The sequence below is a fragment of the Phascolarctos cinereus genome, unplaced genomic scaffold (assembly GCF_003287225.1).
Source record: "Phascolarctos cinereus isolate Bilbo 61053 unplaced genomic scaffold, phaCin_HiC Scaffold_5;HRSCAF=322, whole genome shotgun sequence".
NCBI classification, from domain to species: Eukaryota; Metazoa; Chordata; class Mammalia; order Diprotodontia; family Phascolarctidae; genus Phascolarctos; species Phascolarctos cinereus.
Genome location: NW_027555958.1, coordinates 55201872 through 55229658, shown reverse-complemented (window position 1 = coordinate 55229658; position 27787 = coordinate 55201872). Strand labels below are relative to the sequence as shown.

At 47.2% G+C, this 27787-nt stretch overlaps 2 protein-coding genes across 4 annotated transcripts; one reads left to right on the top strand and one right to left on the bottom strand.

Annotated features, from left to right (window-relative positions):
* Positions 1-569: 569 nt before the first annotated feature.
* Positions 570-21313, top strand: MOV10 (Mov10 RNA helicase). The gene is made up of 22 exons (XM_021001882.2): positions 570-949; positions 3664-3808; positions 3957-4057; positions 10079-10317; positions 10579-10837; positions 11386-11517; positions 12560-12728; positions 14009-14160; positions 14536-14712; positions 14973-15120; positions 15558-15716; positions 16033-16136; positions 16297-16394; positions 16526-16639; positions 17428-17530; positions 18509-18626; positions 19364-19555; positions 19813-19887; positions 20068-20193; positions 20301-20389; positions 20750-20868; positions 20965-21313. Exons 1-22 carry the CDS (start codon positions 813-815, stop codon positions 21042-21044), a joined length of 3036 nt encoding a protein of 1011 aa, XP_020857541.1. The 5' UTR covers positions 570-812; the 3' UTR covers positions 21045-21313.
* A 439-nt stretch (positions 21314-21752) lies between these two features.
* RHOC (ras homolog family member C) lies at positions 21753-27467 on the bottom strand. 3 transcript variants are annotated; one of them, XM_021001929.2, is made up of 5 exons: positions 27352-27467; positions 23657-23820; positions 23105-23225; positions 22707-22837; positions 21753-22385 (listed from the first exon to the last, which is right to left on the bottom strand). In XM_021001929.2, the coding sequence occupies exons 2-5, from the start codon at positions 23810-23812 to the stop codon at positions 22212-22214; spliced, it is 582 nt and encodes a 193-aa protein (XP_020857588.1). In that variant the 5' UTR covers positions 23813-23820; positions 27352-27467; the 3' UTR covers positions 21753-22211. The 3 variants fall into 3 exon arrangements, with proteins under 3 accessions (XP_020857588.1, XP_078011072.1, XP_020857577.1); XM_078154946.1 differs by having other exon boundaries at positions 27400-27423; XM_021001918.2 differs by lacking the exon at positions 27352-27467 and adding an exon at positions 27243-27298.
* Positions 27468-27787: the final 320 nt, after the last annotated feature.

The following is a 27787-nucleotide window of genomic DNA, read 5'->3' as shown; positions in this document are numbered from 1 at the left end:
GTGCCCGAATATGTGATGGGAAGCCGGGGTTTTGGATGCAAATAATAAAGTCGATGAAGCTGCCAGGGAAACTTTCTAGGCGTTACCCTTCTCCCCTCGTTCCTTAGTCTATGTTTATTGTTCTTGCCTCAAAGAGAGAGTTCTGTCCCCGAAAACCATCCTGGCTTTCCCCTTCCCCATGGGTTCTGCCCAGCCTAAGAGCGGCAGGTTGGGGAATGAGGCTGGAGATGGATGGCGGAAGGTTGGTCTGCAAAAACGGGTCAGGGTCTCAGTGAGCTAGCGGGATGAGCTAGACTGGACAGGGGGAGTCCCAGATGATTCAGGTCTGTGTCCTGACCTTTGCTCTCTACTCGTCAAATAAATACCCCCCTAGGGTGGGGAGGGAGGTCTGGGGTGCTAGGACAGCTAGGCGCAAAGACACCCACTCCTTCCGGGCTTTTCTGGGGGCCCCCAGCAGAAGAGTGTCCGGGATTCGGCTGGATGCCAGGGGAGGGAGCTCAGGGTAAGAGGAGGGCCCTGAGGGAGGGGTCAGGCTCCTTAGCAAAGAGTTAATGGGAGAGGGGGAGGGGAGAGGACGCCGAGATCGGACAAGCCAGAGCTGGGGAGCGTAGCTGGGGATGGACTAGTGTGCCTGCCGGGTCAGAAGTCGGATGAAAGAGCTGTTGGGCTGAATTGAGGGACCCCGCAGCCCCAGTTCAGCTCATATCTCGAGACCTGGTACTTCCTCTAGCGCTGGGGACTTTCAGTTTCATTTCATTCCGCGCTTCAGCCCGGGCCCCTTCCGGACAGCCAGCTCAGTCCCCGCCACCGCGATGACCAAAAAGTTTACCCGCGCCAAGCTCCGAGAGACCGGCCAGAGATTCAAGAGTTTTCTGGACGCCCGGGGCCAGGGCCAGGAAACCAACCGCGAGCGGCTGCGAGATCTTTACAACGAAGACTTCAAAAGCAGGTACCCCTGGGGCTTAGCTCACCTCCCTTAATCTCTCCCCACTCCAGCCGAAACCAGCCCAGACGACCCCACCCGCACCCGCGTTCCAGCAGCCGCAGCATCCTCCCCTAGAAGTGCCTTTCCTCGACATAGCCTATACTGCCCAAGCCCGCAACTGCAGGGCCCTATGCCCCTCGAAGGGCGCAAACCTCCTATTGTCGTTCCCCACTGCCTTCTCCCAACCCTACCGCTTTGGAGACCCGCTGCCCCGCATCCCCCCATTCCGACCAGGGCAAGACTTTAAACCCCAGAGAGCCTTCCTCTCTCTACCCCGCAACCCCCAGCACCCAGAGAGGGAAAGGCACTAGTCCCGCGCCTAGACACCCGCGTATCGCCCGAGTCTTGGGGGGCCGGCAGACCACTGTGTTTATTTGGGAGAGGGAAAGATTAAAAACGATCGAGCCCCAAGGGTCTCTATCATCCCGGCCCTGAGAAATAAAGCTGTGTCGCTAAGAGACTCTTTTGCCCACTTCCCGCATAGCACAGATTAAGAGCTTAATAAATGTTGTTGACTTGAATTTTATTAAAACACACACACAAAAGGAGGGGGCGGGAATTGGGCAGGCTGGATAGGTTCTTTTCCTTGGGAACCTCAACACCAAAAATGCAAAAATTTCCCAGTTACTGAATTGGGGACTCACTCTTCTGGTGCGGTTGTTCATTTACGCAGACCTGCACACCCAATGGATTTAACTGTGCCAATGACTTTACTACCGTTTCTAAAACCCGTTTTTTAAGATGGGGGAAGGGGGGCGGGTCAGCGCGATAGCTTTAATTTATTATGTTCAGGTGAAGTAAATCACGAGTACAGTGCCAACGTCTTATAGGATTTAGAGCTCAGAAATTTAGTCCAACCCCCTCATTTTACAGATGAGGAAACTGAGGCCAAGAGAAGGAAAATGACTTGCCAAAGGTTAAACAGGTCCTCTAATGACTCTCTAGGCAAAGGGTCAGAATATTAATCCAAAAGGTCAGAGTACCTTCAAGGTATTCCTATTGTCACTTCCTTCTGGACATCTAGACTTGGCCTGGTATTTTGGGTTATGTCATGTTCTTGTGTGCCTGAACCCCTAGACCCAGACTTGGCCAAGTTGGTGCTTTCAGTACCCCCTTGGTTCCCACTGGGATCCAGGGTCCTTTCTTGTTTGGGCCCTTCCTCTACCCCTTTGGGCTTCCTCAGCTGGCCCCTGGGCTGGGTCTCTATGAATCCCAATGGGTCCTTGAAACTCCACTCACATTCCCTTCTCCAACGTTAATTTACCACCCCTACCAGTTTCGGTTTGTGGCTTTCTCTGCTGTTTATTTTCCTAATACAGATCCTCCCCCTCCCCACTCTCCAAAGAACCCCCTCTAATCTTTTTACCTTTGTCCTTCTTCTGTCCTACTCTATTTTTTTTCCTTTAATAGCTCACATTGCCCTAGGGATAGAAATTTACAACATATATTTGCATAGTAAAGACGATCACCTTGTTTCTCCTTAAAATGTCTTAAATACTTTAGACCCCTATATTTACATTCTAATATATGAATCCTCTGACCCTAGTCTGTAGTAATGGTTTTAATTAGGGTACTTAGAACTCTTTTGGACCAGCTAGGTATCATCTCCTTTGCAGCACATTAACACCTCTTCCGGTTTCACACCTAGTTTGGAGAAGAGGCGGTTGTAATGAGTAATTTGCTCCTTCCCTCCGAGACATCCTAACCGTATTTATTTATTTATCTAACATTTATTTATTTATTTATTTATTTTTGGTGAGGCAATGGGGGTTAAGTGACTTGCCCAGGTTCACACAACTAGTAAGTGTCATGTGTCTGAGGTCGGATTTGAACTCAGGTCCTCTTGACTCCAAGGCTGGAGCTCTACCTAGCTGCCCCAATCCTAACATTAATTAAGCACCTCCTATTCACCAGGCATGGTTCTAAGTGCTAGGGTTACAAAGAAAGGCAAAAATAGTTACTGCTCTTGAGGATCTTAAGATATAATGGGGGAGACATCATACAAATAACCATATACAAACAAGAGATGGATGGACATACAAGATAATTGGCCATCATCTCAGAAGGAAAGCCCTGGCATTAAGGAAGACCAGGAAAGGCTTCTCAAAGAAAGTAAAATTTTAGCTGAGGCTTGAAGGAAGCCAAGAGGCAAAGAATTCCAGGCATGGAGGGCAGCTAGTGAAAATGCACAAAATCAGGAAATCTGGTGTCCTGTTCAAAGAACAGCAAGGAGGCCAGTGTCCCTGAATAGTAAAGTGCATGGAAGGGAGTAAGAAGATTGTAAATGTGGGAAGGGGCCAGGTCATGAAGGTCTTTGAATGACAAACAGGATTTAATATTTGATCCTGGAGATTATAGGGAATCACTGGAGGTTATTGAATGGGGGGGGTGGGCCGGGATGACATAATCAATTTTACATTTTAGGAAGATCACTTTGTTGCAGAATGGACTGGAATAGGGAGAGACTTGAGGCACGAAAACCAACCAGAAAGCTATTGTGAAAAATCAGGTGTGAGTGAAGTGATGAGGGCCTGTGTCAGAATGGTAACAGATGGTAACAGAGAAAAGAGAGTGTATAAGTATTGTGAAGATAGAATGAACAGGACTTGGCAACATATGGAACCCCTAGATGACTCTTCCTACCCTGGACCCTAATCTTCCCTACTCTCATTTCCTAGTCTCAGGTCTTCTAGCAGCTGTGGGCAGCATGGGGACTTTGAGGATCCTGTGCCTACCTTCTCCTCCATGCTCTACGGGATGCGCTTCTATAGGCAAGCTAAAGTCACCAAGGAGAAGGTCAAATTTTGCAAGGTGAATCACAAGGTGAGACAATGAAATTCTCTGACTTCAGTTCACCCCTTAATATCCCACCTCATTATATCCCTAGGAAAAGGGAGAGAAAGAATAGTTTAAGGAGGAGATGGGGTAGTGCTTCTTTCTGTTAACTGATTTTTTTCCCCCTTACCCACAGAAGAAGAAGAAAGTGAAGCAGGAAGACAGGGTTTTTAGGGAGATCAAACCGCCAGGATTCAAGAAGACAAAGTCCCAAGTGGCAGAGATCTACCAAGATTGGTACGTAGGAGTTGTAACAGGGATGGACGTAGAGATGAAGGGTGGTGAGGACAGGGAGATAAGGACTAAGGACTGCTGGGTGGGCATGCTCAGTAGTTAGGATCTGCTCTGCCCTCTTCTTCTTGGCTTCTTGTCTTTGACAGCTTCCATACTGGAAGGAATAAAGTACTGTTGGGGTTAAGATTTCCTCCTTTAATCTTCTCTCTTCCTTCCCTCCCCCTGCCCTTCTTTAAATGATATGAAGGTGAATGAGAGGAGAGGAGAGTGGTTTGGCTTTGAATTAGAGGGTTTTCTAGTAGTAGAAGAAAAGTGTTGGGACAAATCAGAGCTTTGACTTCCTGCCAGTTTTCCCACCTGAAGTGACAGAGAGGTGAGCCCCGAGGGGTGTGGCTTCTGTTACCTTAAAGAGATCAGGAACAACCAGGCAGGGAATTTGATAGGAATCCTAGGACTAGTGTTCTTAAGCAAGCTCATGGAGGGTGTGAAACCTCCCCTATAGCTAACAGATGTCACAAATGAAATTGATAAGAGATGAGGAAGTGAAATCTGAGCATACTGATTTATTAGCAAGGCTAGTAGTTGCATAACAAATTGGATCCAAGGCCCCTCAGTAGGCATATGGACAGTTTGTGGTCATATTGTCCACTTTCCCAGAAATTATATGAACAAAACATTTGTAGCAATACAGAATTTTAAGTCACAAAATGGATGTTATTCACAAGATGGAGCTGGTTTGGTTCTTTCAATTTCCCCCCTTGATCCTTGGGGAAATCTATTCCCCATGGATCACTTATCCAACACCAATTGCATAAAGTTCATTGTACATTCAGGATCAATATTTTTGGCCATCATCAAATTATTAGGAATTGATTTTGAACAAGGTTTAGTATAATGTGTAATACAAAGTCTAATACAAAGCAAAAATATATATGTGTATGTGTGTATATATCTATAGCTATATCTATCTATCTATATCTATATCTATCTATATCTATCTATCTATATCTATATCTATCTATCTATCTATCTATCTATCTATCTATCTATCAGGTCTAGGGGAGTGAGTACCCATTTGATTATAGTTGTAAAACCAAGAAGAGGGTCCCACCATAGGGGATCTGCATCTTACTTGAACAATTGGGTTTCTAATACAACCTGTTGCAAACCATGTGATTTTGCATGAGCATCTGGGCTTTACATGGTTTTTGCTTCTATGGGAGGGCAGCCAAACAGCATTTCATGTAATTCCCACTTTGGTCTGCTTCACAGTTAAAATAAAGCAAGGGAAAGTATATTAGGCCACTTTAAGTGGGTTTCAGCACATAATTTACTAGTAAGAGTTTTAAATTCTTTTCTTTATACACTCAACCTGACCTGAATTACCAACCTAACCCAAGAAAACTCAGCAAACAAAAACACCATGCTAAAGCATTGTAATGACAATAACGTCATATCTCCTGGTAACCTGAAAACCCACTCCCAATGTCTATTTAATCAGTACATTTCATCTTGAGTCCCAGATGTCTTATGTAGTTGTCTGGTTTCTGGAAACATCTTCCGTTTCTGGAACAGGTCTCATTCTCAGGGCAGCTCTGAAGGAAGCTCTTCCTAGTAGATCTGCTTCTCTGGTTCCAAGGCAGTGTCAGAGTTGACAAGGCACTGAGTGAATAAGAGAGATGTTGTGAAGGTTCTTAGGTAATTCTGTTAAAATCTGCCAGTAACAACACAGTTATCCCTTCCACATCGAGACTTTCCCCATCCCTGTTTCAATATATCGTGGGTCAGCATAAGAAATTAAATGGGAATTTTTAGGGAGTTTTGCAAAAGCTGTGGATGAAGGCCAGAAGATGACACAGAGCCTATGACCAAATACTAAACTCAGGTTTTACAATAAGGTACTATAAACACTCCATAAAAGAAAAAGAAAAAATTCAGACTTCTTCTCTGGTACAAAGGGAGGTCCAAAACTTTTTATGGATTTTCCAGATTTCGGGAGTGCTGAGCCCCTAACCCCCAAGATGTGGAAGGAAGAACTCTACTCAGTATAATTTGGTGCTGAATCCATGAAGGCTTGATTTGGAAATTGAGCCCCTTCTATCTCTTTAAATTATCAGAGACTTCAGAAGAAGAAAATTTCACTTTCTGTATAATTATTAATGCAATATGTAACATCCTTAATCCAGTTTTGAGAACTTGTTACTATAACATACTCAAGGCCTGTATATCCCATTAGATACATTTGGAAGCCAATCTCTCTCTCTCTCACACACACATTTACATACACATAACACTCACACACACACACACACATACACACACATATATACATATATCTAATTTTTAAATTCCCCCTTTTGAGGATATTACCTGAAAGAATGATACTTCCAGGACCTAATTTTAACATCAATATGTAACTATTAGCAAGTGAATGGCAAGCCCAAGAACTCATTTACTTAGTTGACAACAGTAAGATCTGTCCCACTTGTATACTAAACTTCCACTGTTCACCTTCTCTGATTATAGAAATTTGCTATGAAAAGAAAAAGAGGAACATGGTTATGATGATATCAAGGCTACCCCCTCAAGGGCACAGACTCATCTGAAGTCATAAGAGGGGAAATCTCCTCTTGTTTTGTTTGATTTAAGGCATAAGTCGTATTTAACAGCTAGTCATATGTTAAAGTTCCACATTATTCACAGGATTGCAAAAGCCAGGCTCAGAATTAACCAGGTGGGAAAATTTCCTGTTCAGAAAGGAAAATAACAAAACGGGGGAAATGAGTCATCTCAGTCCATATAGTAAGGTTGGCGCCTCAACTTTCTCACACACAGACATCCGTCTGTAGCAGTTACTGAGCAGTGTGTGGCATTTCCTTTGAATGGAGGACCATTGGCTTAATGACACTTCAGACAACTCTACCTGAAATCAAAACTTAGAACATCAAAACACAATCCCACAAGATTTTAACTTAAGTAGCAAAATTTCGCTAATCACAGCTTAGAACTAGGTTATTACTTTTCTTATGAATTAATAACAGTTGACAATGAGCCAATAAGGACATTTCATTTATCCTGCATTTAAAAATTGAGAAATATTACATTTTGGAGTTTCACACATATAGTAAATAGTTATGTATTGAAGTTAAATCTGTTTATTAACAGATACAATTTCATAATTCTCATAAGCAATGGTCAAATAATCCTAGATGAAACCCGCTTGTCACTACAAGCAAACTTGTAAATTTCCCCACTTTGGCTGAGAGGGGTCCTAGTTCCTAAAACTTCAGTACTTTGGACTCTCACAACATGTGGTTAGCAGGGCTGATCAGATTTTATGTCTTGAGTCCCCGTAGGAAGTCTGTCACAGACAAGGCTAACCTAAGGGTTTTATTAATTTTGTCTCCCAGCGAGAAATTATCCACTTTAAAGCAAATACACCCTATGAAATATCACTTGCTTTAAATTTATTTATAATTATAAACTATATACATTTATATAATTATATAATATAATTCATAATTATTTGTTAAAGTATAATAGAACTGATTTGTTATTAATGACAATTAATTATTGATTGATCAAAATATAATAAATTATATAATTTACATAATTATATAACTAAATAAAAATAAATTTGAAACATTTATTTAAATTTAAAAATAAAAAATTATGAATAAAGAGGTGAGAGACTGACATTTAACAGTTTTTAAACATTTTGATCACATTTTAACAGCTCAAATCATAATCTAACAGCATCAAAACAAAAGAAGTTACTTTTCTAATAGCATTTCTGAAACAATAGTTTCTCACAAAAAAAATTAGAAACAGTATTTACATTTACTAGGATTTATATAGTCTTTTCCATATGCCTGGCACTATGATAAAAACTTTACAAGCATAAAATCCTCATAACAAGCCTGGGAGGTAGGTGCTATAATTATTATTCTCCCCAAGACTTTTTCTTTCCTTTTAAATCACCCAAAGAGTCAAATCAATTCCTTTTGTTTTCTTAACCCCAGCAGACACTTTAAGAGGGTGGACATTGGACACATCTCACCTTATGCTTAGGCTTTTCTGTAGTAACCCTGGGAAGGTTAAAGAGAACAAAATACTTGGTAGGCAGAAAGGGCTACATATTTTACTTTGCCATCTTGGCTCTGCCCCTGTACATATTTAAAAAAAAAAGGATGCAATTTCTACAAAGGCCTTAGCATAACTATTTACACTAGACCAAAAAAACAAAACAAACCAAACAAACAAAAAAACCCCAATATTTTCTTCACCTGTCAGTTAGTTTGCATTCATTAAGTCCTACGAGTTTTCTTTTGTTTTCTAAATTGATTGGGGGAAAGAAGTACTGAAGAAGACATTCAGTATTTATCAAAGAAGCATTTTTCTAAAAGCTTCTAAAATATTTCTTATCTCAAAGGAATCCAACCTTCTCTAATCCCTTTCCAAACTCTAAATTTTTTTCCTTCACATTACTCACATGATCAATACAAAGGCACTCTACCTTTCCTCAGCTTTCTACCTATTTTCCTCCTTTCTCTACTTTCTTAAACCTTCTCTGTTTCATGGTCAAAAAAGAGTTAATAATGGGCAGTTCTTAAATACAGAGAAATTTAAACTGTAAACAGCTTTCCCTAATGAGTGAAATCACCTTCCTTCCTGCATCAAATCCGCCACTCTCCACGGAAAGAGTGATAAGAGGGAGGTCTAAGCACTGTTTTTATGTAACTTTCACAGAGTTTTTTTAACTAACATTTCAGTCACAAATTTATTGTCTAATTATATTACAATGCCATAAATTCCATAAATAAGGGAATAAAGATTCCTTTACTTCTTATCTTTGTCTCTTGTCTGCCTCCCCAACTTAGCCAGAGTTAGAAATGCAGAGAGAGGGGGAGAGAGACAGAGAAAGTGAGGGAGAAACAGAGACAGAGAGAATGAGTGAGAGTATCTTCCTGAAGACTGAAAGTTCCTCAAAAAATTTTTTTTCACTCTTTTTTTTTTTCACTCTTTTTCCTTTGCCTGATCAGGACACAGGAAGAAGTTGGTTTGATGTGCACAAAGCATAGATAATACAGTAAGATAGACAGATAGATGTACTTGCCGGTAAAGTTCTTCTCCTTCACCTCCCACTGAAACCATAATTAAAAAATTGGTGGGAGATAAGAAAAAAGCCCTGTCAACAAAAGTCAGTGTGCACAATTTTCTAAAAGCTATATCAAATCTTTTAATTTGCAGTAATTGAAAGTCCCTTCTTTGGGCCAGATCAGGGAACCATCTGAATTTTTAAAAAATATATTTTAGACCAATTTTTACACAATTTAAGAGCTCTGTTTTTAGTCATCCTCTTCTGAATAGGAAGTTTCCCCTGCTCCCAGGCCAATAAGAACTTCCCTAAGGGGATGTCCATATGAATCCTTTGCAGTTGTAGACCAAGTTTCACACAATTTAATAGTGTGCTTTTTTTTTTTAAATCATTCTCAGTTGAACTGGGAACTTCCCCTGGTCCCAAGATATTTGAACTTTTCCCAGTAAGGTTCTCTTTGGAATTCCCTTTGGCATGCTACTCACGGACTGTATCCTATTATTGCCTTAAGTGCCTTATGTTGGCTTTATTCCTTTAAGGGACTCCCTCACTAAGGTAGAGCCTTACCTTAGCTTTGAAGATTGAGAGCATGGTCAGAGGGGCAGTCCAACCTCTGAGGCAATCCTCCTTGGAGAAATCCTTTGGTGCGCTCTAGGGAGTTCTGAGAGGCAGTCTTGGGCTAGAGTTCCTCTCTCAACCTTCTGGCTGGCTCACCAAAACGGTCTAGAATAAAACTGATAAGAGACTGAGGAAGTGAAATCTGAGCATATTGATTTATTAGCAAGACCAGGTGCATGACAGATCAGATCCAAGGCCCCTCAGTAGGCACAAGGTCTTTGAATGGCAGTCATCGAAGCTCTCCCCTTGCCACCCTTACCTCTCCCCTTCCCAACTCCCAGATAATCATCAGACTCTTCCTCCTCCAGGGCTGAATACATCTGTGGGAAACATGGTATGGATGTGGAGGTTGAAGGAGGCTGCAGGAGCCCGGATGGGGAGTTTGTTGTCCACCTGGAGTTGAACCAGAAGGCAGTATTGACCCTGAGGCTTCAGAATGGTGGAAGTTACCCCGTCATCTTACTCCGTATCATGCAATTTTGCCGTGTCTCCCAGATAACTTTCAAGTCAGAGAACCAAGGAGATGTGCCAATCACACTGGATCCTGGTGAGGGGGATGTGACAGAAGGACTTTTGAGTGGGAAGAGGTCTCTCTTCTGGAGAAAGATTCTCAAGAGAGGGTCTTGGATGGGGACAAGGTGATCTTGCAGGAAAGGGGCTATCTGTGTGTTGGGGAGAGTGGCTTTCAAAGACAGAGTCTCTGGTTAAGGTGGGAATGGGATGTCACTGAGGCTGGATCCTATATGATGAAGGGGGAAAGGATCCCTTCAAGGTGCCCCCTCACACATTCAAAATTTTCCCCCCTCAGGTGACTTTCATGAGCTCCATGTCCATTGTCAGACCAGTGATGTAGGCTACTTCCCTGCAAAGGTGCTGTGGGAGCTTCAGGGACCTTTGGGATCAAGGATAGAGGAGCCAGGAATTTTCCACATTGCCCGAGTCCTAGCTGTTGAGGCCCAAAGCCCCCTGGCTGAGCAGCTGAAGCGCACAGCTCCTTACCGACGCAGACGACTTACACCACACCCTGCTTCAAGCAGCTGCGTGGAAGATGGGGAGAGACCGGACAGGTAACAACAATCCTCTCCAGGGACAAAGATTTCCCAACCAACTCCCTGCCTCCCAGGACAGGGAATGCCCACAGTGGGCTGGAAGTCAGGTGTGGATTTCTCTGTTCTAACTTTTTCATGACTGATTGCAGGATGTTTAACTCTGTGTCTTAAATTTTCTCATTTTTAAAGTGGACGTAATGACCAGCTACTAACTGTGTTACTGAGCTGGTGCAGGCCATGATTACCATAGGCAGTTAGGCGGTGCAGTGAACAGTTTTGGACCTGCATAATGGAAGACCCAAGTTTGAGGCTTACTAGCTATGTGACCTCTCTCAATCTCAGGTTCCTCATCTATAAAAGATAATAATTACACCTAACTCAGAGATGTTGGGGAGGGGGGGAATCAAATTAAGGGAAATGCTTTGCAGACCTTAATTGCTATGTGAATGCTAACTTACCATTTTGGAAGGAGGATGAAAGGAGGAAGGATGGATGAAAGAGTTCAAACACTGTTTGTATCCACAGTGGTTGTCTTATGATGATTATCTTTTTCCCCATCCCTGCAGGGGTCAGGGGTATGACCTGGAGATGACTTTGAAGCTTCCAAAGTACCCTTGTCCTAACAACCTAAGGCAACTGCTTCCACAGCTCCTGAGATCAACCAGTTTCAGCCATCATAGTGATGTGGCTAAGATCCAGTGAGTACCTAATTCTCCTACTCCCCTCCCCCAGCCTCACCACCCCACCCTCCACCTACTTTTATTTCTTTAGCTCTGCTCTGCTTCAGTCTCATCCCTCTTTTGCTCTTTCAGGCACCCTCTCCCTTGAAGCCTTCCCACCCCTTTCACCTCCATTTTTTTCCTCTCAGTGGAATGGGCTTGATTCTTTAAGAAGGCAACTGAGGAATAGCATTAAGAGGTCCAGGATAAATGTGTAGGGTAGAGCTCCCCTGGAGGAATTCACGGAAAGACATGAAAAAGAATGGCGTGGTATAAGAAGAAAGACATGGATACTTGTGAGTGACAGCGATGGAGGGAGCAGCCAGACTGATGGATGGGCTCCACCCAAGTATGTAAGAGGGAAAAGGATAAAGCTGGGCAGGAGGGAGAAGGAACTGCTACATGGCCAAGGCTCCCTTTATGGAAAGGGAGCACAAACCTTGCAGTCAGAACACCTGGGCTGGACACCCAACTCTGCCAGCTACTAGCATTCTGGGAGCCTCGGTTTCCCTTATGCTGACTATCTCACCTGGTTGCTGAGATGATCAAATGACACAGGGTACAGGACAAACCTTAAAGCTTCGTATAAACATAGGCTCTTGTTATTAGTGTTACCTCCCCCTCCCTCCCAATTTGACTCAGTTTCCTCATCTGTCAAATGAGCTGGAAAAGGAAATCATATACCTGTCCCAGTATCTTTGCCAAGAAAACCCAAATGAGATCACCAAGAGTCTGATATGACTGAACACACTATACTTTCAAGTGTGATTGGATAGAGATAGCAATTGCTGCTTTTCTACCACTTCCTTACCACATGTGTGGCCTTAATCAAGCTCTTCAGACTCTCCGGGCTTCAGTTTCCTCATCTATAATATAACAGGTTTGAATGAGATGTCTCTTCCTGTTTCAGTGATCCTGTGACCCTACTTCTCTCCTCTGCTGCTTGTACCAAAGGCTCCAACTGGGAGAAGGTAGAAGATATTGGGGGAAGAAGGTTGATCCAACCTGCTTTCTATCCTAGAAGCCAACTGAAGACCTCACTAAGCTGGAGAAATTATGAAGAGAAGTTTCGGCTGCTTCTATACCTGGAAGAGTTGCAGATGGAGCAAGACATCCGTAACTATGACCTGGAGTCTGTCCCCATGATCTTGGACCCAAAGGAACGAAACCCACCGCTCCTCATCTTAGAGGTCAGCATTTTGGGAGAGGACCAAGAGAAAGTGGGGAAGCAGAGAAGGGTGGCTGGGCTCTCTGTCCTGGGGACAATCATTCAGCCAGTACAAGAGAAGGTGCATTCATATGCACTTAAACACACTGAAAACCAAACATCATGCAGACTAACCCAGAAACAAGTGTGGAATCATATAGTGCAAATAATTGTGAATCCATGACTAATGATGCACAGAATAAAGGAGTGTTGTAGGGATTGAGAGTGGGTAGAATCAGGGAGAATTTCCTGGAGGCACTGAATTTAAGGAGGATTTTAAAACTCTGGAGCACAGAAAAAGAGTGAAAGATGGTGTTAGACATAATTGTTGTTAAGTCACTTTTCAGTTGTATACGACTCTCTGTGATCCCATTTGGGGTTTTCTTGCCAGAGATATTGGAGAGGTTTGCTATTTCCTTCTCCAGCTCATTTTACAGATGAGGAACTAAGGCAATTGGGGCTAAATGGTTTGCTCAGGGTCACACAGCTAGGAAGTGTCTGAGATTGGATTTCAACTCAAGAAGATGAGTCTTCAACTCTAGGCCCTACACTCTCTCCACTGTGTCACTTAGCTGCCCTAGACAGGATCAGGATGGCCCTTAAAAATGAAGGCTTCCTGGAGGGCCAAGGAATAAGGGGGATCCTGAGCAGTGTTGCTAAAACTGTCTTACCTTGATAAGCCTTGGTTTCTACCTTCCCCCCAACCTTCACCTTAGAGTGTGTGGGCAGCTAGGTGGTGCCATGGTGCATAGAGTGCCGTGCCTGGAGTCAGGAAGACTCATCTTCCTGAGTTCAAATCTGACCTCAGACACTTCCTAGTTGTGTGACCCTGAGCAACTCACTTAACCCTGTTTGACTCAATTTCCTCATCTGTCAAATGAGCTAGAGAAGGAAATCACATACCTCTCCCAGTATCTTTGCCAAGAAAACCCAAATGGGGTCACAAAGACTCAAATATGACTGAAAAATGACTGAACACACTACACCTTAAAGAATGATTGAACACTCATTAGCTCTGTGACCCTGGGCAAGTCACTTAACCCCAATTGCCTCACCAAAAAAAAAAAAAGAGTGATTGGATGGAGATAGCAATTGGAAGAGAAGGAGCTTCAGGGAAGGGGTCATTAGAGAGTGGTACATCCCTAAGGCTCTGGGATAGAGATGGCAGAGCTTACCCTCCCAAAACCATTTCCTTTTTTTAAAATGGTAATCTGGTGTGTGTTGTTCCAAGTGGGTGCTCATTGCCATACTTTTGTTCGCCAGGTTCCTGGAATAGCTGAGAACCGTCCTTCTGTGCTTCGAGGGGACCACTTATTTGCTATCCTGAACTCAGACCAGGGCCAAAATGTGACCGCCTATAAGGGCTTTGTGCATCAGGTCGAACTGGATCGTGTCAAGCTGAGCTTCTCTCCAGGGTAAAGGTGGAAGGAGGGGGGAAGCCTGGTGTGTTAAATGGTGGGAACCAAAGCAGGGCTTCTTTTCATCCTGGGTCTGGGGGAAGTGAGATTAGGGAAGTGGATGGACTTCTTCATGCATGAAGGAAATTTGGGGTGAGGAGGAGGCTGAGACTATACCAAAGATCTTTTTCTTAGCTTGAGGTCAGAGCTGAAGAAGGGGGAGTCTAACAGCCCTAAATTTGGGAGAGGCCAGATTAAGTCTGAGCTTTTCTCCATGGAGTTGTGGCAATATATGTATACATTAAAAAAAAAAGTCCTGGGAAAAGCAGAGGAAGGGGATGTATTGGCCATCTAAATCTTGTGTGTTTCCCTGCCCCTTTCACCTTTCCCCAGACTCCTGAACCGGTTTGTGAATGGGATGACCTTCAAGGTGACCTTCACCTTCAACCGGCAATCCCTACGAGTCAAACACCGGGCCCTGGAGTTGGCAAGGCCCCAGAAGCTGAAGCCACTGCTGTTTCCTTCCTCCCCCTGTGGGATCCATCTCCTGCCTCCAACATTGCAGCTTTCGTGAGCAAACTGGTTGTGGGGGAACAGAAGGAGGGATACTGGGACTGTTGACTAATGGGAGGTGAAGCTGGGAGAAGGGCTAGAAACAGGGAGAAGCAGATGGGAAAATGGGGAGAGGGTGCATCAGGTCCAGGATTGGAGGGAGCCCCCCACGAGTTTTCTAACTTCAGAGCTGTTTGGCTCCAGGGGCCCTGGGGATGGAAGAAGTCACCTAGTGTCAGCCCTATGCACATGTGCTCCTCGACTTGTCTTTCCCCAAGGCTATATGACCGGAGTCTAGAGTCTAACCCTGAACAGCAGCAAGCAGTGAGGCACATAGTTCTGGGCACTTCCCGTCCCACGCCCTACATCATCTTTGGGCCTCCAGGGACTGGAAAGACTGTCACCTTGGCGGAGGCTATTAAGCAGGTCTGGGTCCAGCAGAAACAATCTCTCCTCTGTTGAACTCTTTCCACCCAACACCACCTGTTTCTCAAGACTTTGGCGCCCCCTCCAGGCTCCTGAATGTGTGCCCTTGAACTAGCTTGAGACCAAGGTTGTAATGGGGAGGGTATCATCAGGCTTGTGGGCACCCTGTCCTGGGCACATTCTCAGGACCTCAGGCCATTAGTAAGGGTCTCCAGGAGCTCCTTCACGGTTCTTCCCATCCCTTCAAAACAGATCCCTCTCTCCTTCCAAAAAAAAAAAAGCTCACCAAATTTTAATTCTCCCATAGGTCATAAGACAAACCTTTGTCCTTGGGGGAACTCAGGCCTGGGGGAAAAAAAAACTGGATCTGTGCTGTCTCTCTCTTTCCCATTGGGGGTCTGGGGATGGGGAGTTTTTGAAGAATACTGCACTCTCAGGTGGTGAAGCACCTCCCAGATGCCCACGTCTTGGCCTGTGCCCCGTCCAACTCAGCAGCTGACCTTCTATGCAAGAACCTCCGGCCTCATTTGCCCAGTTCCATCTACCGCCTCCTGGCACCCAGTAGGGACATCCACTTCGTGCCTGAGGAAATCAAGGTGATGGGGGTGGGGGTGGCATTGGTGGTTGAGAAGGGATCTGAGAACCCTGAGAGGAAGTGAGTGAGATGAACAGAAGTTTTATGAAATTAAGAACGAAGAACATAGGCTGACCATCTGGTCCAACTCCTTTATTTTATGGTTGAGGAAACTGAGGCCCAGAGAGATTGGATTTCTTCTTGTCTACATCACACAAGTAGTAGTAGGTTACCAGAGTCAAACAGCTAGAAAATGAGAATTGGGAGACAGGGTGAGGTGGCAGTGGGGAAGACAGGTTGACCCTAAGCTTGTCCTACCTGGTCCTCTGTATCCCCAGTCCTGCTGTAATTGGGACCCACAAAAAGGGATTTACGTTTACCCTGCCAAGAAGAAGCTGCAGGAATACCGTGTCCTCATCACCACCCTCATCACTGCTGCCAGGTGTGTGTGTGTGTGTGTGTGTGTGTGTGTGTGTGTGTGTGTGTGTGTGTGTGTGTGTGTGTGTGTGTATGTGTGTGTGTGTAGAGTGAGAAGAGATGCTGGGTGGTTGATTGGGATAGGGTTGTCTTTGGCTGAAGCCTGACCCACCTGATACCTCCAGGCTGGTCTCAGCTGAGTTCCCTTCTGGTCATTTTACACACGTCTTCATTGATGAGGCCGGCCATGCTATGGAACCTGAGTGCCTTGCGGCTGTAGCAGGTGAGAAGACTGGGGTGAAGTGAGGGGCTATGGAGATGGGATGCAGAGTCCTGGAGGATCAGCTGGGGAGCTCTCCCCTTTGCGTACCCATCCCTGTGGTTTCACCCTTCTGATTCCTCTGTCCTCTCCAGGATTGCTGGCCATTGGGGATTCAGATAATCCAGGTGGACAACTGGTCCTGGCCGGAGATCCCAAGCAGTTGGGGCCTGTGCTACGTTCCTCCCTTGCCCAGAAACATGGTCTGGGTGAGTAGGGGTGGCTGGGACAATATTTCAATGTTATGATGAATCCAAGATCTCAATGTGGGCATGCCCTCTAATGATTTTGTAAATACCAATATGGCCCTCAGGCTGTTCCTCTGCTATCTTCCACTTCTGCTGTGTGACTCCAGATTTCTCACAAGTGGTCATTTACTTGGATGGGGGGGGAGGTCAGGGGGGATGGACCCACTCTACCTCCCTTCTATACATGACAATTACTCAGATACATGGAGAGAGTTATCATGGTCCCTCCAGGCCTTTTTTTTTTTTTGGTGAGGCAATCAGGATTAAGTGACTTGCCCAAGGTCACACAGCTAGTAAATGTCAAGTGTCTGAGACTCAGGTCCTCTTGACTCTAAAGCTGAAGCTTTATTCACTGCGCCACCTAGCTGCCCCTGAAGTATTATTATTATTTGTTGGTGAGGCAGTTGGAGTTAAGTGATTTGCCCAGGGTCACACAGCTAGTGTTACGTGTCTGAAGTCAAATTTGAACTCAGGTCCTCCTGACTCCAGGGCCAGTGCTCTATCCACTGTGCCACCTAGCTGCTTCCAGGCCTCTTTTCTGCAGGCTAAGTTCCTTCAACTGATGTTCTGATGACATTATCTAAAGGCATGTCACCTTCCTCTGGCAAAGGGATCTTAGGATTTCTCAGGAACTGGACCACAAGAAAACAAAGCACCCCATGCTCTCTCCCTTCACCCCAACAATTTAGGAGTGACCTGTTTCCTATTCCAACATAGCTCAACAGTATCCCTAACTGACCCCCACACAGGTATTTCTCTGCTGGAGCGGCTTCTGAAGTACAACCCTCTATACCAGAAGGGCCCCAAGGGGTATAACCCCCAGCTCGTCACCAAGTTATTGCGCAACTACAGGTATCCCTTCCAAGATCCATGACATCCCTTCTCCTCCTCACCAAAACCCACCTCCTTTCCACCACACTCTCTTCCTATTGGCTCTCTTAACTGTCCTTCCATAAAAATAATGATAACTACTTTATATCATTTTAGCACTTTGTAAATCACAAAAGCACTTTCACAACCAGTATCTCATTAGGTACTCACAACAACTTGGTGAGATTGTGAGAACACCCATCATTATCTCAACAGATGGAAAAACAAACACAGTAAAGTTAAATGATTTGCCCATACAGCTAGGAAGTATCAGAGTGAGGACAAGAATGTTGGTCTTCTGACTTCTGTCTAACCTAGTGGTTTGTTTTTTTTTTCCCCCACTTAAAACACCTCCTCCTGGAGAGGTGTTTCCAGACATGGAAATTGGTGTCATGTGACTGCTCCTGAACGCCCCCCTAGCCAGTGGAGGTCAATGTTCACATATATCAATTTCAGGGGAGTAGAGAGGATAGGGGCAGAGGAATATATTAGAAGATTTAACCATGCAACATGACATTTGTGGGGTACCTTTCATGGGATAAAAAAATTGAAAAACAGTTCCTACACTTGAGGAGCTTAGTTTAATGGGGGAATAGGGTATGTACACAGCTAGGTATGAACACAAGTTAGCACCTGATGGCCAATAGAGAGCTTACTTTCAGGAGAAGGCATGGGGGACATCATGGAGGCAATGAATGACACATGAGCTGAGCCTTCAAGAGTGAAGGTGAGGAAGGAGCGTGTTCTAGGTACAGGGAATGGTCTAAGCGAAGGAATGCATGAATGCATGGAGGCAGGAGGGTGTAGTCCAGTTTGGCCAAAGCATAGTGAGTTGAAGTGGGGAGTGATGGCGTTGAAAAGGGTGGTTGGAGTAATATGGTCAGCATTGAGACAACTCCTTAGTAGTCTGGTCTTGTCCTGGTCCTCTCCTATCATCTCCCTCCCCCTTTCTCTCCCCAGGTCTCACCCTGACATCCTGTTCATCCCTAACAAGCAGTACTATGATGGTGAACTACAGCCATATGCAGACCGAATGGACAGAGAGCGCTATTGTTACTGGGAGGAGCTGCCTCACCAGGTTGGTGGGGGTTGGGGTAGAGGTTTCTAAGAGGGACAGAGCAAGGTCACTCAGGTTTTCTTCATCTGTTTGGAGTGCATCTACTGTTTCTTTAGGTTGGTGTGATGGAGATTTTTTAACCTGTTTTTTGTTTGTTTTTGAGTTTTTGTGGGGAGGGAGGGTGTTGGAATCTCCCATTGAGTAAACTTGTTTCAGATCTGTACCTAGTTTGCAATTGAGTCTTAGAGAGTTACTGGTTTGACTCACCCAAGGTCATTTATCTGATATGTGGCAAAAAAAAAAAAAGACTTCTTCCTGACTCTAGACTAGCTCTCTTAAAATTAAGGCACTTATCAAATGGAGGAAAGGCATTTCCCTCCATACCCCCTCAAACATCCCTTCCCCTTCCTTGGCTAGCCCAGGCTAACCTCTTTGTCCCATTTTTCACCAGAAAGGGGCAACTTGACGGGAAGCAGATGCTCAGGAAGACTATGTAAGGTCTTAGGGTGAAGGAGGGGGATAGTATCTTAGATCCCTTCTCTTCTCCTTTGCCATGAAGAGAGATGGAAGGCTACCCTATCTTGGTCAAAGAGCTTGATGGGGGGGAGGTAGGGAGAAGAGGCGGGTAAAGATGGAATCTCCTATTTTTAAGGCAGAGACATTCCTATGTGCAACACCTCTGTAGGTGGCCCCAGTGATGGGGAGGGAAGGCAGGACCACTTTGGGTTGACTGTTATTCCATACACTTATCATCCCAGGGCTTCCCAATCATCTTTCATGGTGTGATGGGCAAAGATGACCGTGAAGGAAACAGCCCATCCTTCTTCAACTCAGAGGAGGCAGCCACAATTGTTTCCTACCTGAAGAAACTTCTGACCCTATCACCTAAGAAAGGCCAAGGCCGGCTGAGCCCCCAGCAAGTGGGAGTTATCTCCCCGTACAGGAAACAGGTTAGACCTCAAACCCCAAGAGGGTGAAATGAGCACCGTAGGCCCGTCTTCATGATGTCACATTCACCCATAGGAGGGAATGGCTCTGTGGTGGCTGATCTAAGGTCCTTCTAAGGAAGTGAATGACTTCCTTTCCTAGCAGCCCACTGAAAGGAAAAGCTGGAAGAGATCTTACAAAATCATCTAATCCCAAGCCCTTCCTTGCTGCATAAGACATGGAGAGGTCAGGTTAAAAACCCACTTTTCTCTTGTTTCAGGTGGAAAAAATCTACCACTGTATCACCAGGCTGGATAAGGAGCTTAAGGGGCTTGACAATATTAAGGATTTGAAGGTGATGGCCTTTTAAATTCATTCTCTTCATCAAGGCCTGGGACTTCACCTCCATTCCCTTTTCTGCCCTGCTCTCACTTCAACCCACTCTGGGGGCTTCCCAGTGTACTGCCCTGATTTCTCATCTCTCCTGCCCTTCCTCCCTAACCAGTCCTCAAAATCCCACTTCCCTTGCTTGTAGGTGGGTTCTGTGGAAGAGTTCCAAGGCCAAGAGCGCAGCGTTCTTCTTGTGTCCACCGTTCGTAGCAGCCAGAGTTTTGTCCAGATGGATTCTGACTTCAACCTGGGCTTTCTCCGAAATCCCAAGGTTGGGCGGAGAGCAGATGGGGGAATGGGATGAGTTTTAAGGCCTGGGGAGATAGCTCTGGCTCTACCTCCTCCACCCCCAACCTTGTTCTCCCCTCCTTGTTGCAGAGATTCAATGTGGCAGTGACACGGGCCAAGGCCTTACTTATTATTGTGGGGAACCCTCTGTTGCTGCGCCAGGATCCTGAATGGAGAACGTGAGGAACATGAATCCTTTCCCATAAATCCTTTAGCCCCTTCCTCCCACCTTAAAACCTCTCAGAATTACCTAGGGCTAGTGGGGGGATGGGGACAGACATTTCCCTCTGCCCTGGATTCTAGGGAGGAGGGTGGACAGTGTCGTAATCTCTAAGGAGAGGACAGTAGCAAGGTCCTAGAGTTATGTTGTATCTTCAACTACATGCATACACACACACAAACACACACATTAAAATAAGGCAGGCTAAGCAAGTCACTTAACCTCTGAAACTTAATTTTCACCATGTGTCAAATGGGGATAACCGTACCCTACAACGAACATACAATGTCACTGTCCTTTCCCCTCCCACCTTCCCCAGGTTTCTGGATTTCTGTAAAAAAAATGGCGGCTACACTGGGTGCCCCTTCCCTAGCCTGGAAGTAGAGCAGACCCTGGAGCAACAGCTGAGCACCCTGAGCCTTGGCCCCTCTACCTCAGGTAAGGTAGCCCCAACACTAAGAGGTCACATCCCAACCCAAGGGTCTATAACAAACCCTTCTCTGCCCATCTGGTATTCCCTCCTCCTTTTTCTAGAAATTCACCCTCGTGACCATGCGCCCCTGGCAAGTGGCCTTCAGGAGCAAGTGGAACCACCCTGGAGAAACGAGCTTTAAGGAGACCCTTCCCTCTCAGCCCTCACCTCAGCCCTAACCCCAGCCCCAGCCATCAGCCAACCTTCATGCCTGTACTGTTCCAAACACTGAACAGAAGAATCCCACTGGGCAGGAAAGGAGGGAGGATAAGTGAGGATAGAAGGGAGAAATTTACAAACCAAGCCATTCCCCCTCCTCCTCTCAGCTAGAGATGACACATCTTCTGGGATTTTTTTGGGGGGGAGAAGGAAGAGGACTCTGGAAACAATAAAATTTGTTCTAAGCCATGACCTCTGGGCCTCCACTGTCCACCTCCCCACAGCTTCCTGCTGGGCCAGGCTCTCCCTTTCAAAAGAGGGGCGGAACTAAGAGAAAAAAAGGCAGGGAAAAGGACCTTGTCCCCACCCCCAAACCCTAGGGCTGAAGGAGGAAGCAGAGTGGGAGGTGGACCCGGAAAGCCACCCACACAGATTTCTAATTTTAGCCACAGCCAAAGGCCCCTCCCCTCCACTCCGCCTTCTCAGGCACCAGGCCAAGACTGACCTCACTCCAAGCCCAGCCTGGGGGAAAAGGGGGGTGGTGTACGGGTATTGCCCTACCTACCAGCCCCCTGGCTTAGCTGACTCCTTTTCCTCCAGGAAGGAGAACAGGAAGATATATCTGAGGGGAACAAAGTGGAGCGGGGGGGGGGGGGGGGGGGGGGGGAAGGAGAATGCCACAGAACAAATCTTGAGAGCCCCCATAGAATTTTATTGAGTGTCTTCCATCTGGAAGAACAATGAGAAATAATCCTCAGCCATGCCTAAAGTGGGGGGGAGGTGGGGAAGAGGGGAAGGAAGCTTCACTCACTGGGAGGCACACTGAAAAAGAACTAGGCTCCAGAACTAGTTACATAAAAAAAATGCTGGTGGGTGAACCTTAGGGCAGGATAAACAGTAAAGACCACTTCCCCTCACTCCCTACCCCTGCTTCTCCAACATGGAAAGCACAGTCCTATTTCAGATGGGAGGCAAGCGCTAAGCTCTGACACCCCCCCAGGATACATGGATGGTCCCTGTCCTCCTAAAGGATCTTCTCTACTCTCAAGAGCAGGAGAGCATTAGAACACATGCAGCCTTGGGCAGGAAGGGACCAAAAACTAGCAGTATGGAGTCCAATGGTGTGTAGACCTTGGTGGAGGGGGGGAGCTTAGAGGAGAGGGCAGCCCCGCCGCCGCTTGTTCTTTCGGACCTGCAGGCCAGCCCGGGTGGCCATCTCAAACACTTCTCGGACGCCCTCCTTGGTCTTGGCAGAACACTCAAGGTAGCCAAAGGCGCTGATCCGATTGGCCATGTCCCGGCCCTCCTCTGACCTCACAGGTTCCTGGTGGAGGAGTGGGAAAGGTTAGGAGGGAAGCTGAGGATTCCCCAGGCTCTCCTCTTGCCAGGAAGCAGAGGATGAGCTAAAAATATGGGTCCCAGTGCTTGGGTGGAGGGAAAAGCCAGAACCTAGAATGTATCTAATCTCAAGGGCTTCTGCTACTCTATTCCTTGGGGTCCACACACCCTTGTCCTCCCTCTTCCTTGGAGGTAATCAATCTCCCCAAGAACAGGGCAGCAGTTTGGGGAAGCTCTTCTCCAATGGGAATCTGCATCAGCTCAGCCCAGCCTCCCTTGCATCCCCAGGATGGCCCTCAGCCCCCACCTGCTTCATCTTGGCCAGCTCTCTCCGGGTATGCTCATCCTGCCTCAGGTCCTTTTTATTTCCCACGAGGATGATGGGTACATTGGGACAGAAGTGCTTTACTTCTGGTGTCCATTTCTCAGGGATGTTCTCTGCACAGAAGACCCCCACCACCAACACATGAACATAAGAAAGATGTCAGCTTCTATCCCCATACCTGGCAAACATTCCAGGACAAAACTGGTTATCTTAAAGGGCATTCTGGGAAAAGGTCATGTCTGTCCTGTCCCCATTCCTTCCCCCCAAAAAACCTCCCATATAGCCCTGGGTGACTTAGAATCTGAAACATATACAGGGCTGGCTGGCTCTGAGGGTTCCCATGGAATCTCCCATTGCCCACCCCATCCCCTATGCCTCACCAAGGCTGTCTGGGCTATCTATGGAGAAGCACATGAGGATGACATCAGTGTCAGGGTAAGAGAGAGGCCGAAGTCGGTCATAGTCTTCTTGCCCGGCTGTGTCCCATAGTGCCAGCTCCACCTTTAAGGACAGGCACGGTCAGTGGTCACTCCCCTCCAACCTCCCCCCCCCATCTCGGGAATCACAAGAGCATAGGTCTAGAACTGGAAGAAAACTGGAGTCCATCTAGTCTAATGCCCTTATTTTACAGATGAGGAAACTGAGGCCCAGGGCAGTGACAGGACTTGCCTAAAGTTATTAGACATGGAGCACCAGAAGGATTTGAACTCTGACTCTGTACATAGAGCTCTTTCTTTTGTACCAATCACTGAGTTTCTCAGTAGAGACTGACTCAGGCTAGCACTCTGCTTAACAAGTCTCTGCTTCCAGTTCTACTGGGCATTTTTAGTCAGCAATAGGATGGGAACAAATAACATCTAGGGTGGGTAATAACTCTTTTCTGGCCAATGGAAAAGGGTCCTTGCTGTGGAATGGGATGCTCCCCACGTCACCTGCTTGCCGTCTACTTCAATATCAGCGATGTAGTTTTCAAAGACAGTGGGGACATAGACCTCTGGGAACTGGTCCTTGCTGAAGACAATGAGGAGGCAGGTTTTCCCACAAGCACCATCCCCCACAATCACCAGCTTCTTCCGAATCGCAGCCATGGCTGCAGCTGGAAAAGATGAGATAAGAGTCAGTGGGGACAGCTGAACCTCACACAGTAAAGCTCCAGTCAAGCCCAAAGCATTCCCTTTGAACCCTATGGAAACAGATACAGAGGTGGAGGGGGTTTGCCCAGGCACATCCTTGTTATACAGGAGTGTCCTAGCTCCTAGCTTCAGGTCCCGAACTGGAGCTTGAGGTAGGACTAGGGAAAGGGGGTAAGTGAGCCCTCCCAGACCAGCTAGGATCACTCCCAGTGATTCAGAGGTAAGGAATCAGCCTTCCCCTAAGGCCAGGGAGATGTGTAGTAGCCCCTAGAATGAAAAGCAGAAAAACAGGGAACCCCCAGGCTGAGGACAGTAGCAACAGGCACAGATCCTCCTCCCGCCCCCCACCCCCAGCAGGCAACACAAAAGAGGCTCAGTCTTGGCAATACCCTCATCTTTGGTGCCCGGGAATCTTGCCTATCCCCCTCCCCCAAGGGCTGGCAGTTACACTGGGTCACTCAGCCCCAGGAGGGGGACAATAGCCACACTGTAGGGCAGTCACACACACACACACACACACACACACACACACACACACACACACACACACACACACACACGGCATCTCTGGCTGAAAAGAATTCACAGGAGAATAGCCTTCTCCATGTATCAGCCCTTCCTGGCTCCTCTCCCTCCAGCCCCCAACCAACTTCAGCTCCCTCCCAGGCCCTGCCCAGTCCATCCGACACCCCTCCCTGTGACTCAGGCTAGGAGAGTCAGCTTCCTGGGGTTTCCAACACCAACCTCCCCCAACACACATGTCCAAAACAACTCATCACACCTTCCTATCACATAGACCAAGCCTGGCCCAGCTCCCTTCCCCTCAACCAGGAAGAATCCCTTTCTCCTGTTTCCCTGGGGAAAGGCACTGACCTGGCCACTTTTGGTAGCTCTGGAAACCTGATGAGCTTTGTGTGTAGAGGACTGTAACCTAGCTAGGAGGGGCCCCAAAAGGATGAGATAAATAAGGTTTAATCTAAGAGCAGCTGTACAAGGAGGGGGAAACAACTGAGGAAATCTAGTTCTGGTACTGAATCCTGTTGGTCTACGTTCTCAGTTTCACTTATGGGCTGCTGTCCACTACCTTTGCTCCTTCACCCCAAGTGCAACCAGGCTGAACCAAACCCCCCCCCCCACGCTCCTCCAAGTCATTTCAGACTGCCAGGGTCTAGAACCTTCCTTTCTCTAGGAAGAAACCTTTAATCAGAGTAAAGGAAAAACATTTCCACCAGTATGGAAATAATGACCATTAGGGTTAACCTGGTTGTAAGTATTAGGACTGGAGGAGGGAGAAGAGGGTCAGAAAGAATAAGTATTAAATTCATCCAGTTCGATGAGGGTCTACAACAAGGGACAAAAGTGGTGTACTGGAAAGCAGGATGGACTAAAAAAAAGCTCAGGGATTTGCTTCAAATCTCATTCCTCCCACTTGAGTGATTGTTTCCCGCCTTTAACTCCCTGGGCCTCGGTTTTTTTGGTCTGTAAATTGAGGGGTTAAATTATCTCTCAGATTCCTCTCAGCTCTAAGTCTTATGCCTGAGGTGCCATACCACGTAAGGGCAGACATGAGCACACTCCATAAGCATCACATTATTAATTAAATTAAAGACAAAAGACCCTTCCTCCAGCTATAGATTCAAGATTCCCTCTACAAACCATCTTCCTCTACCTCAAATTTCAGTGGACAAACACTGGCAAAGTCAGCTAGATAGGAGACTTCGGACAGAGAAGGGAAGGGCTAGTCCCCACTAAAGTACTCTCCCCAACAAGGGACAGCATCAGATTTGGGGAAAGCCCCACTAAGAGGGGGAGGGGGATCCTACTGCAAGACACCGAGGTGCCACTGCTCTAGCCTACCCCAGTTTCCAGGGCAGAAGCTGGAGATGAAGGTCAATCAGAGGATAGCCAGGGTTCCTATTTTTGAGAAAAGAGCACTTGTGCCGGGAAGGAGCATGGCTGAAGTCAGCTAAGCTGGCTGGCTGGCTAGGGTGTGTTGCTGTGACTTCTTCTACAGGAGGATAAGAGGGTCAGTTCTCCCTACTCCCTTGTTTCAATTCAACTCCAGAATTTAAAGATGAAGAAACTGAGGCCCAGGAAGGTAAAGTGAAAAATTGCCACACAGGACTTAGGAGTGTGTTCCAGGTCTGGCACCAATAGCTCCCAGGAAAAAGGCAGCAGGGCTGCCCCATTAACCCCATCCTTGAGGCCTTAACTAGGCCTCAGCCAACCAACCCCCCCCCCAACCCCCAGCATGACCATTTCACTGGATCCCCTTTAAGGTGGAGGGGCTAGAGACTGGGGCTTCTCCACCAGGCCTGTAAGAAGTCACACCTAGATTCACCAACACCCTATTCCAAAGAGGCTGCTTCTTGCGTTTCCAGGGTGACATGACCTGCCCTGAACCACCCACCCTGGCAGAAGAGAAACTCTGGGTCACAAACCTCAACTTTGAAACCAACTGGAGACTTTGGATATTGGGAAGAACAGGGCGTGGGGGGTGGGGGGTAAGTGAGGTCAGAATCTTCTCTCTCTCCAACCTTGTAATGGGGCCAGTGGAGTTTTTAACTTGGGTCTGTCAGCTTGGATGGGGGGAAAAATTACTTTTATTAACCTCTAAAATTTAGCATTTTCTTCAGTTGGAAAGGCGAGAAACAAACCATTATCCTAAAAAAAAAAGTCGGCCGTCGGTTACCCCGAACTGCCTGGGGGGTGGTCCATAACAAAAAAGAGTCTGGGGTGGTAGAAGGGTTTTGGGTGGGGACAGAAGGGTGGGGTAAGAGGCCTTTTAGAAAGAGTTAAATCTTTCTTACCACCCTCCCCCACCCACGGCCTGACCTCCAGGAATGCACCAGGAGGGGTGGGAGTTGCATTAGGATTCCCTAAAACAGAATCAGCGGAACACTCTTACTCCAAAAGAACCATCTCGAGCCAGGCTCAGCCTATCCCCTTTCCCCCACCCCCGTATTCCAGGGAGTGGACTGAACTCATCGGCCCCATTCCCTCCCTAAGTTAGAACCACGCTGGGGTTCGCAGCCCGCACTCCAGCCTGAGAGCCAGGACGCCGGGGTCTGCCTCCCAGTAACCTAGGGCCACCCAGCGCTCAGCTAGGCAGAGGGGAAGGGTTTCAGGAAACCGACGGGACGGGGGGAGGGGAAAGGGTCAGGGGGCCCAGTCTGCAAGGGGAGAAAAGAGAGGAGAGGAGATAGAAAGGAGAGGCAGGAGGGGAAGGATGGCGCTGCCTCTTCTTCCCACCCCTCACCCAGTCCCTCATCCCGGCGCAGCCCACGACGGCAGCGGCGTCCACTGGGCAGGGCAAACAGGACCCTTCCCCCAGCCAGGGAGGGAATCGGCCGCGGGCCAAAGCCAAGGCTCCCTCGCTCCCTACCTGGCATCGAGGAGCACAGGCCGGAGAAGGAAGAGGAAAGCCACTGGGCTGCCCCCCCGCCCTCACCCCCAGGACAAGTTCGCCGGATCCCCAGCCCCTTTCCCGGTACCTCGGGCTCCACTGCTGCGCAGTCACTGTGCGAGGCGAAGAGACTGACCCGGGGGTGGGGGCCGCCTCGCCCTCCTTCAGCGCCGCCTCGGGGAGGGGGCGGTGCGGGGAGGTGGGGGGGTGGGGGTTGTGTCGGGCGGGAGGAGAGGGCGGGGAAAGGACGGGGGAAGAGGTTGAGCTTAGGCCGAGTCCGGGAGGGACACGCCCCTCTCTCCCTAACCCTCCAGTCCGCCACCCGGAGTTCCGAGTCCCGATTGCCGGGCTGGCCACGCTCAGGGTTGCCCGCGCTTAAGGGGGAAAGGGGTGCGAGCCAGCGGGAGGACCCAGGAAAAGTTAGATGCCCAGACTTTGGGGCTGGGGGTGCCCCAGGACACAGCCTTCGGGAGGCTACGGGAAAGTTGGGAGAAGCTCTGGGCGGGGTAGGGTCCGGAAGCGGC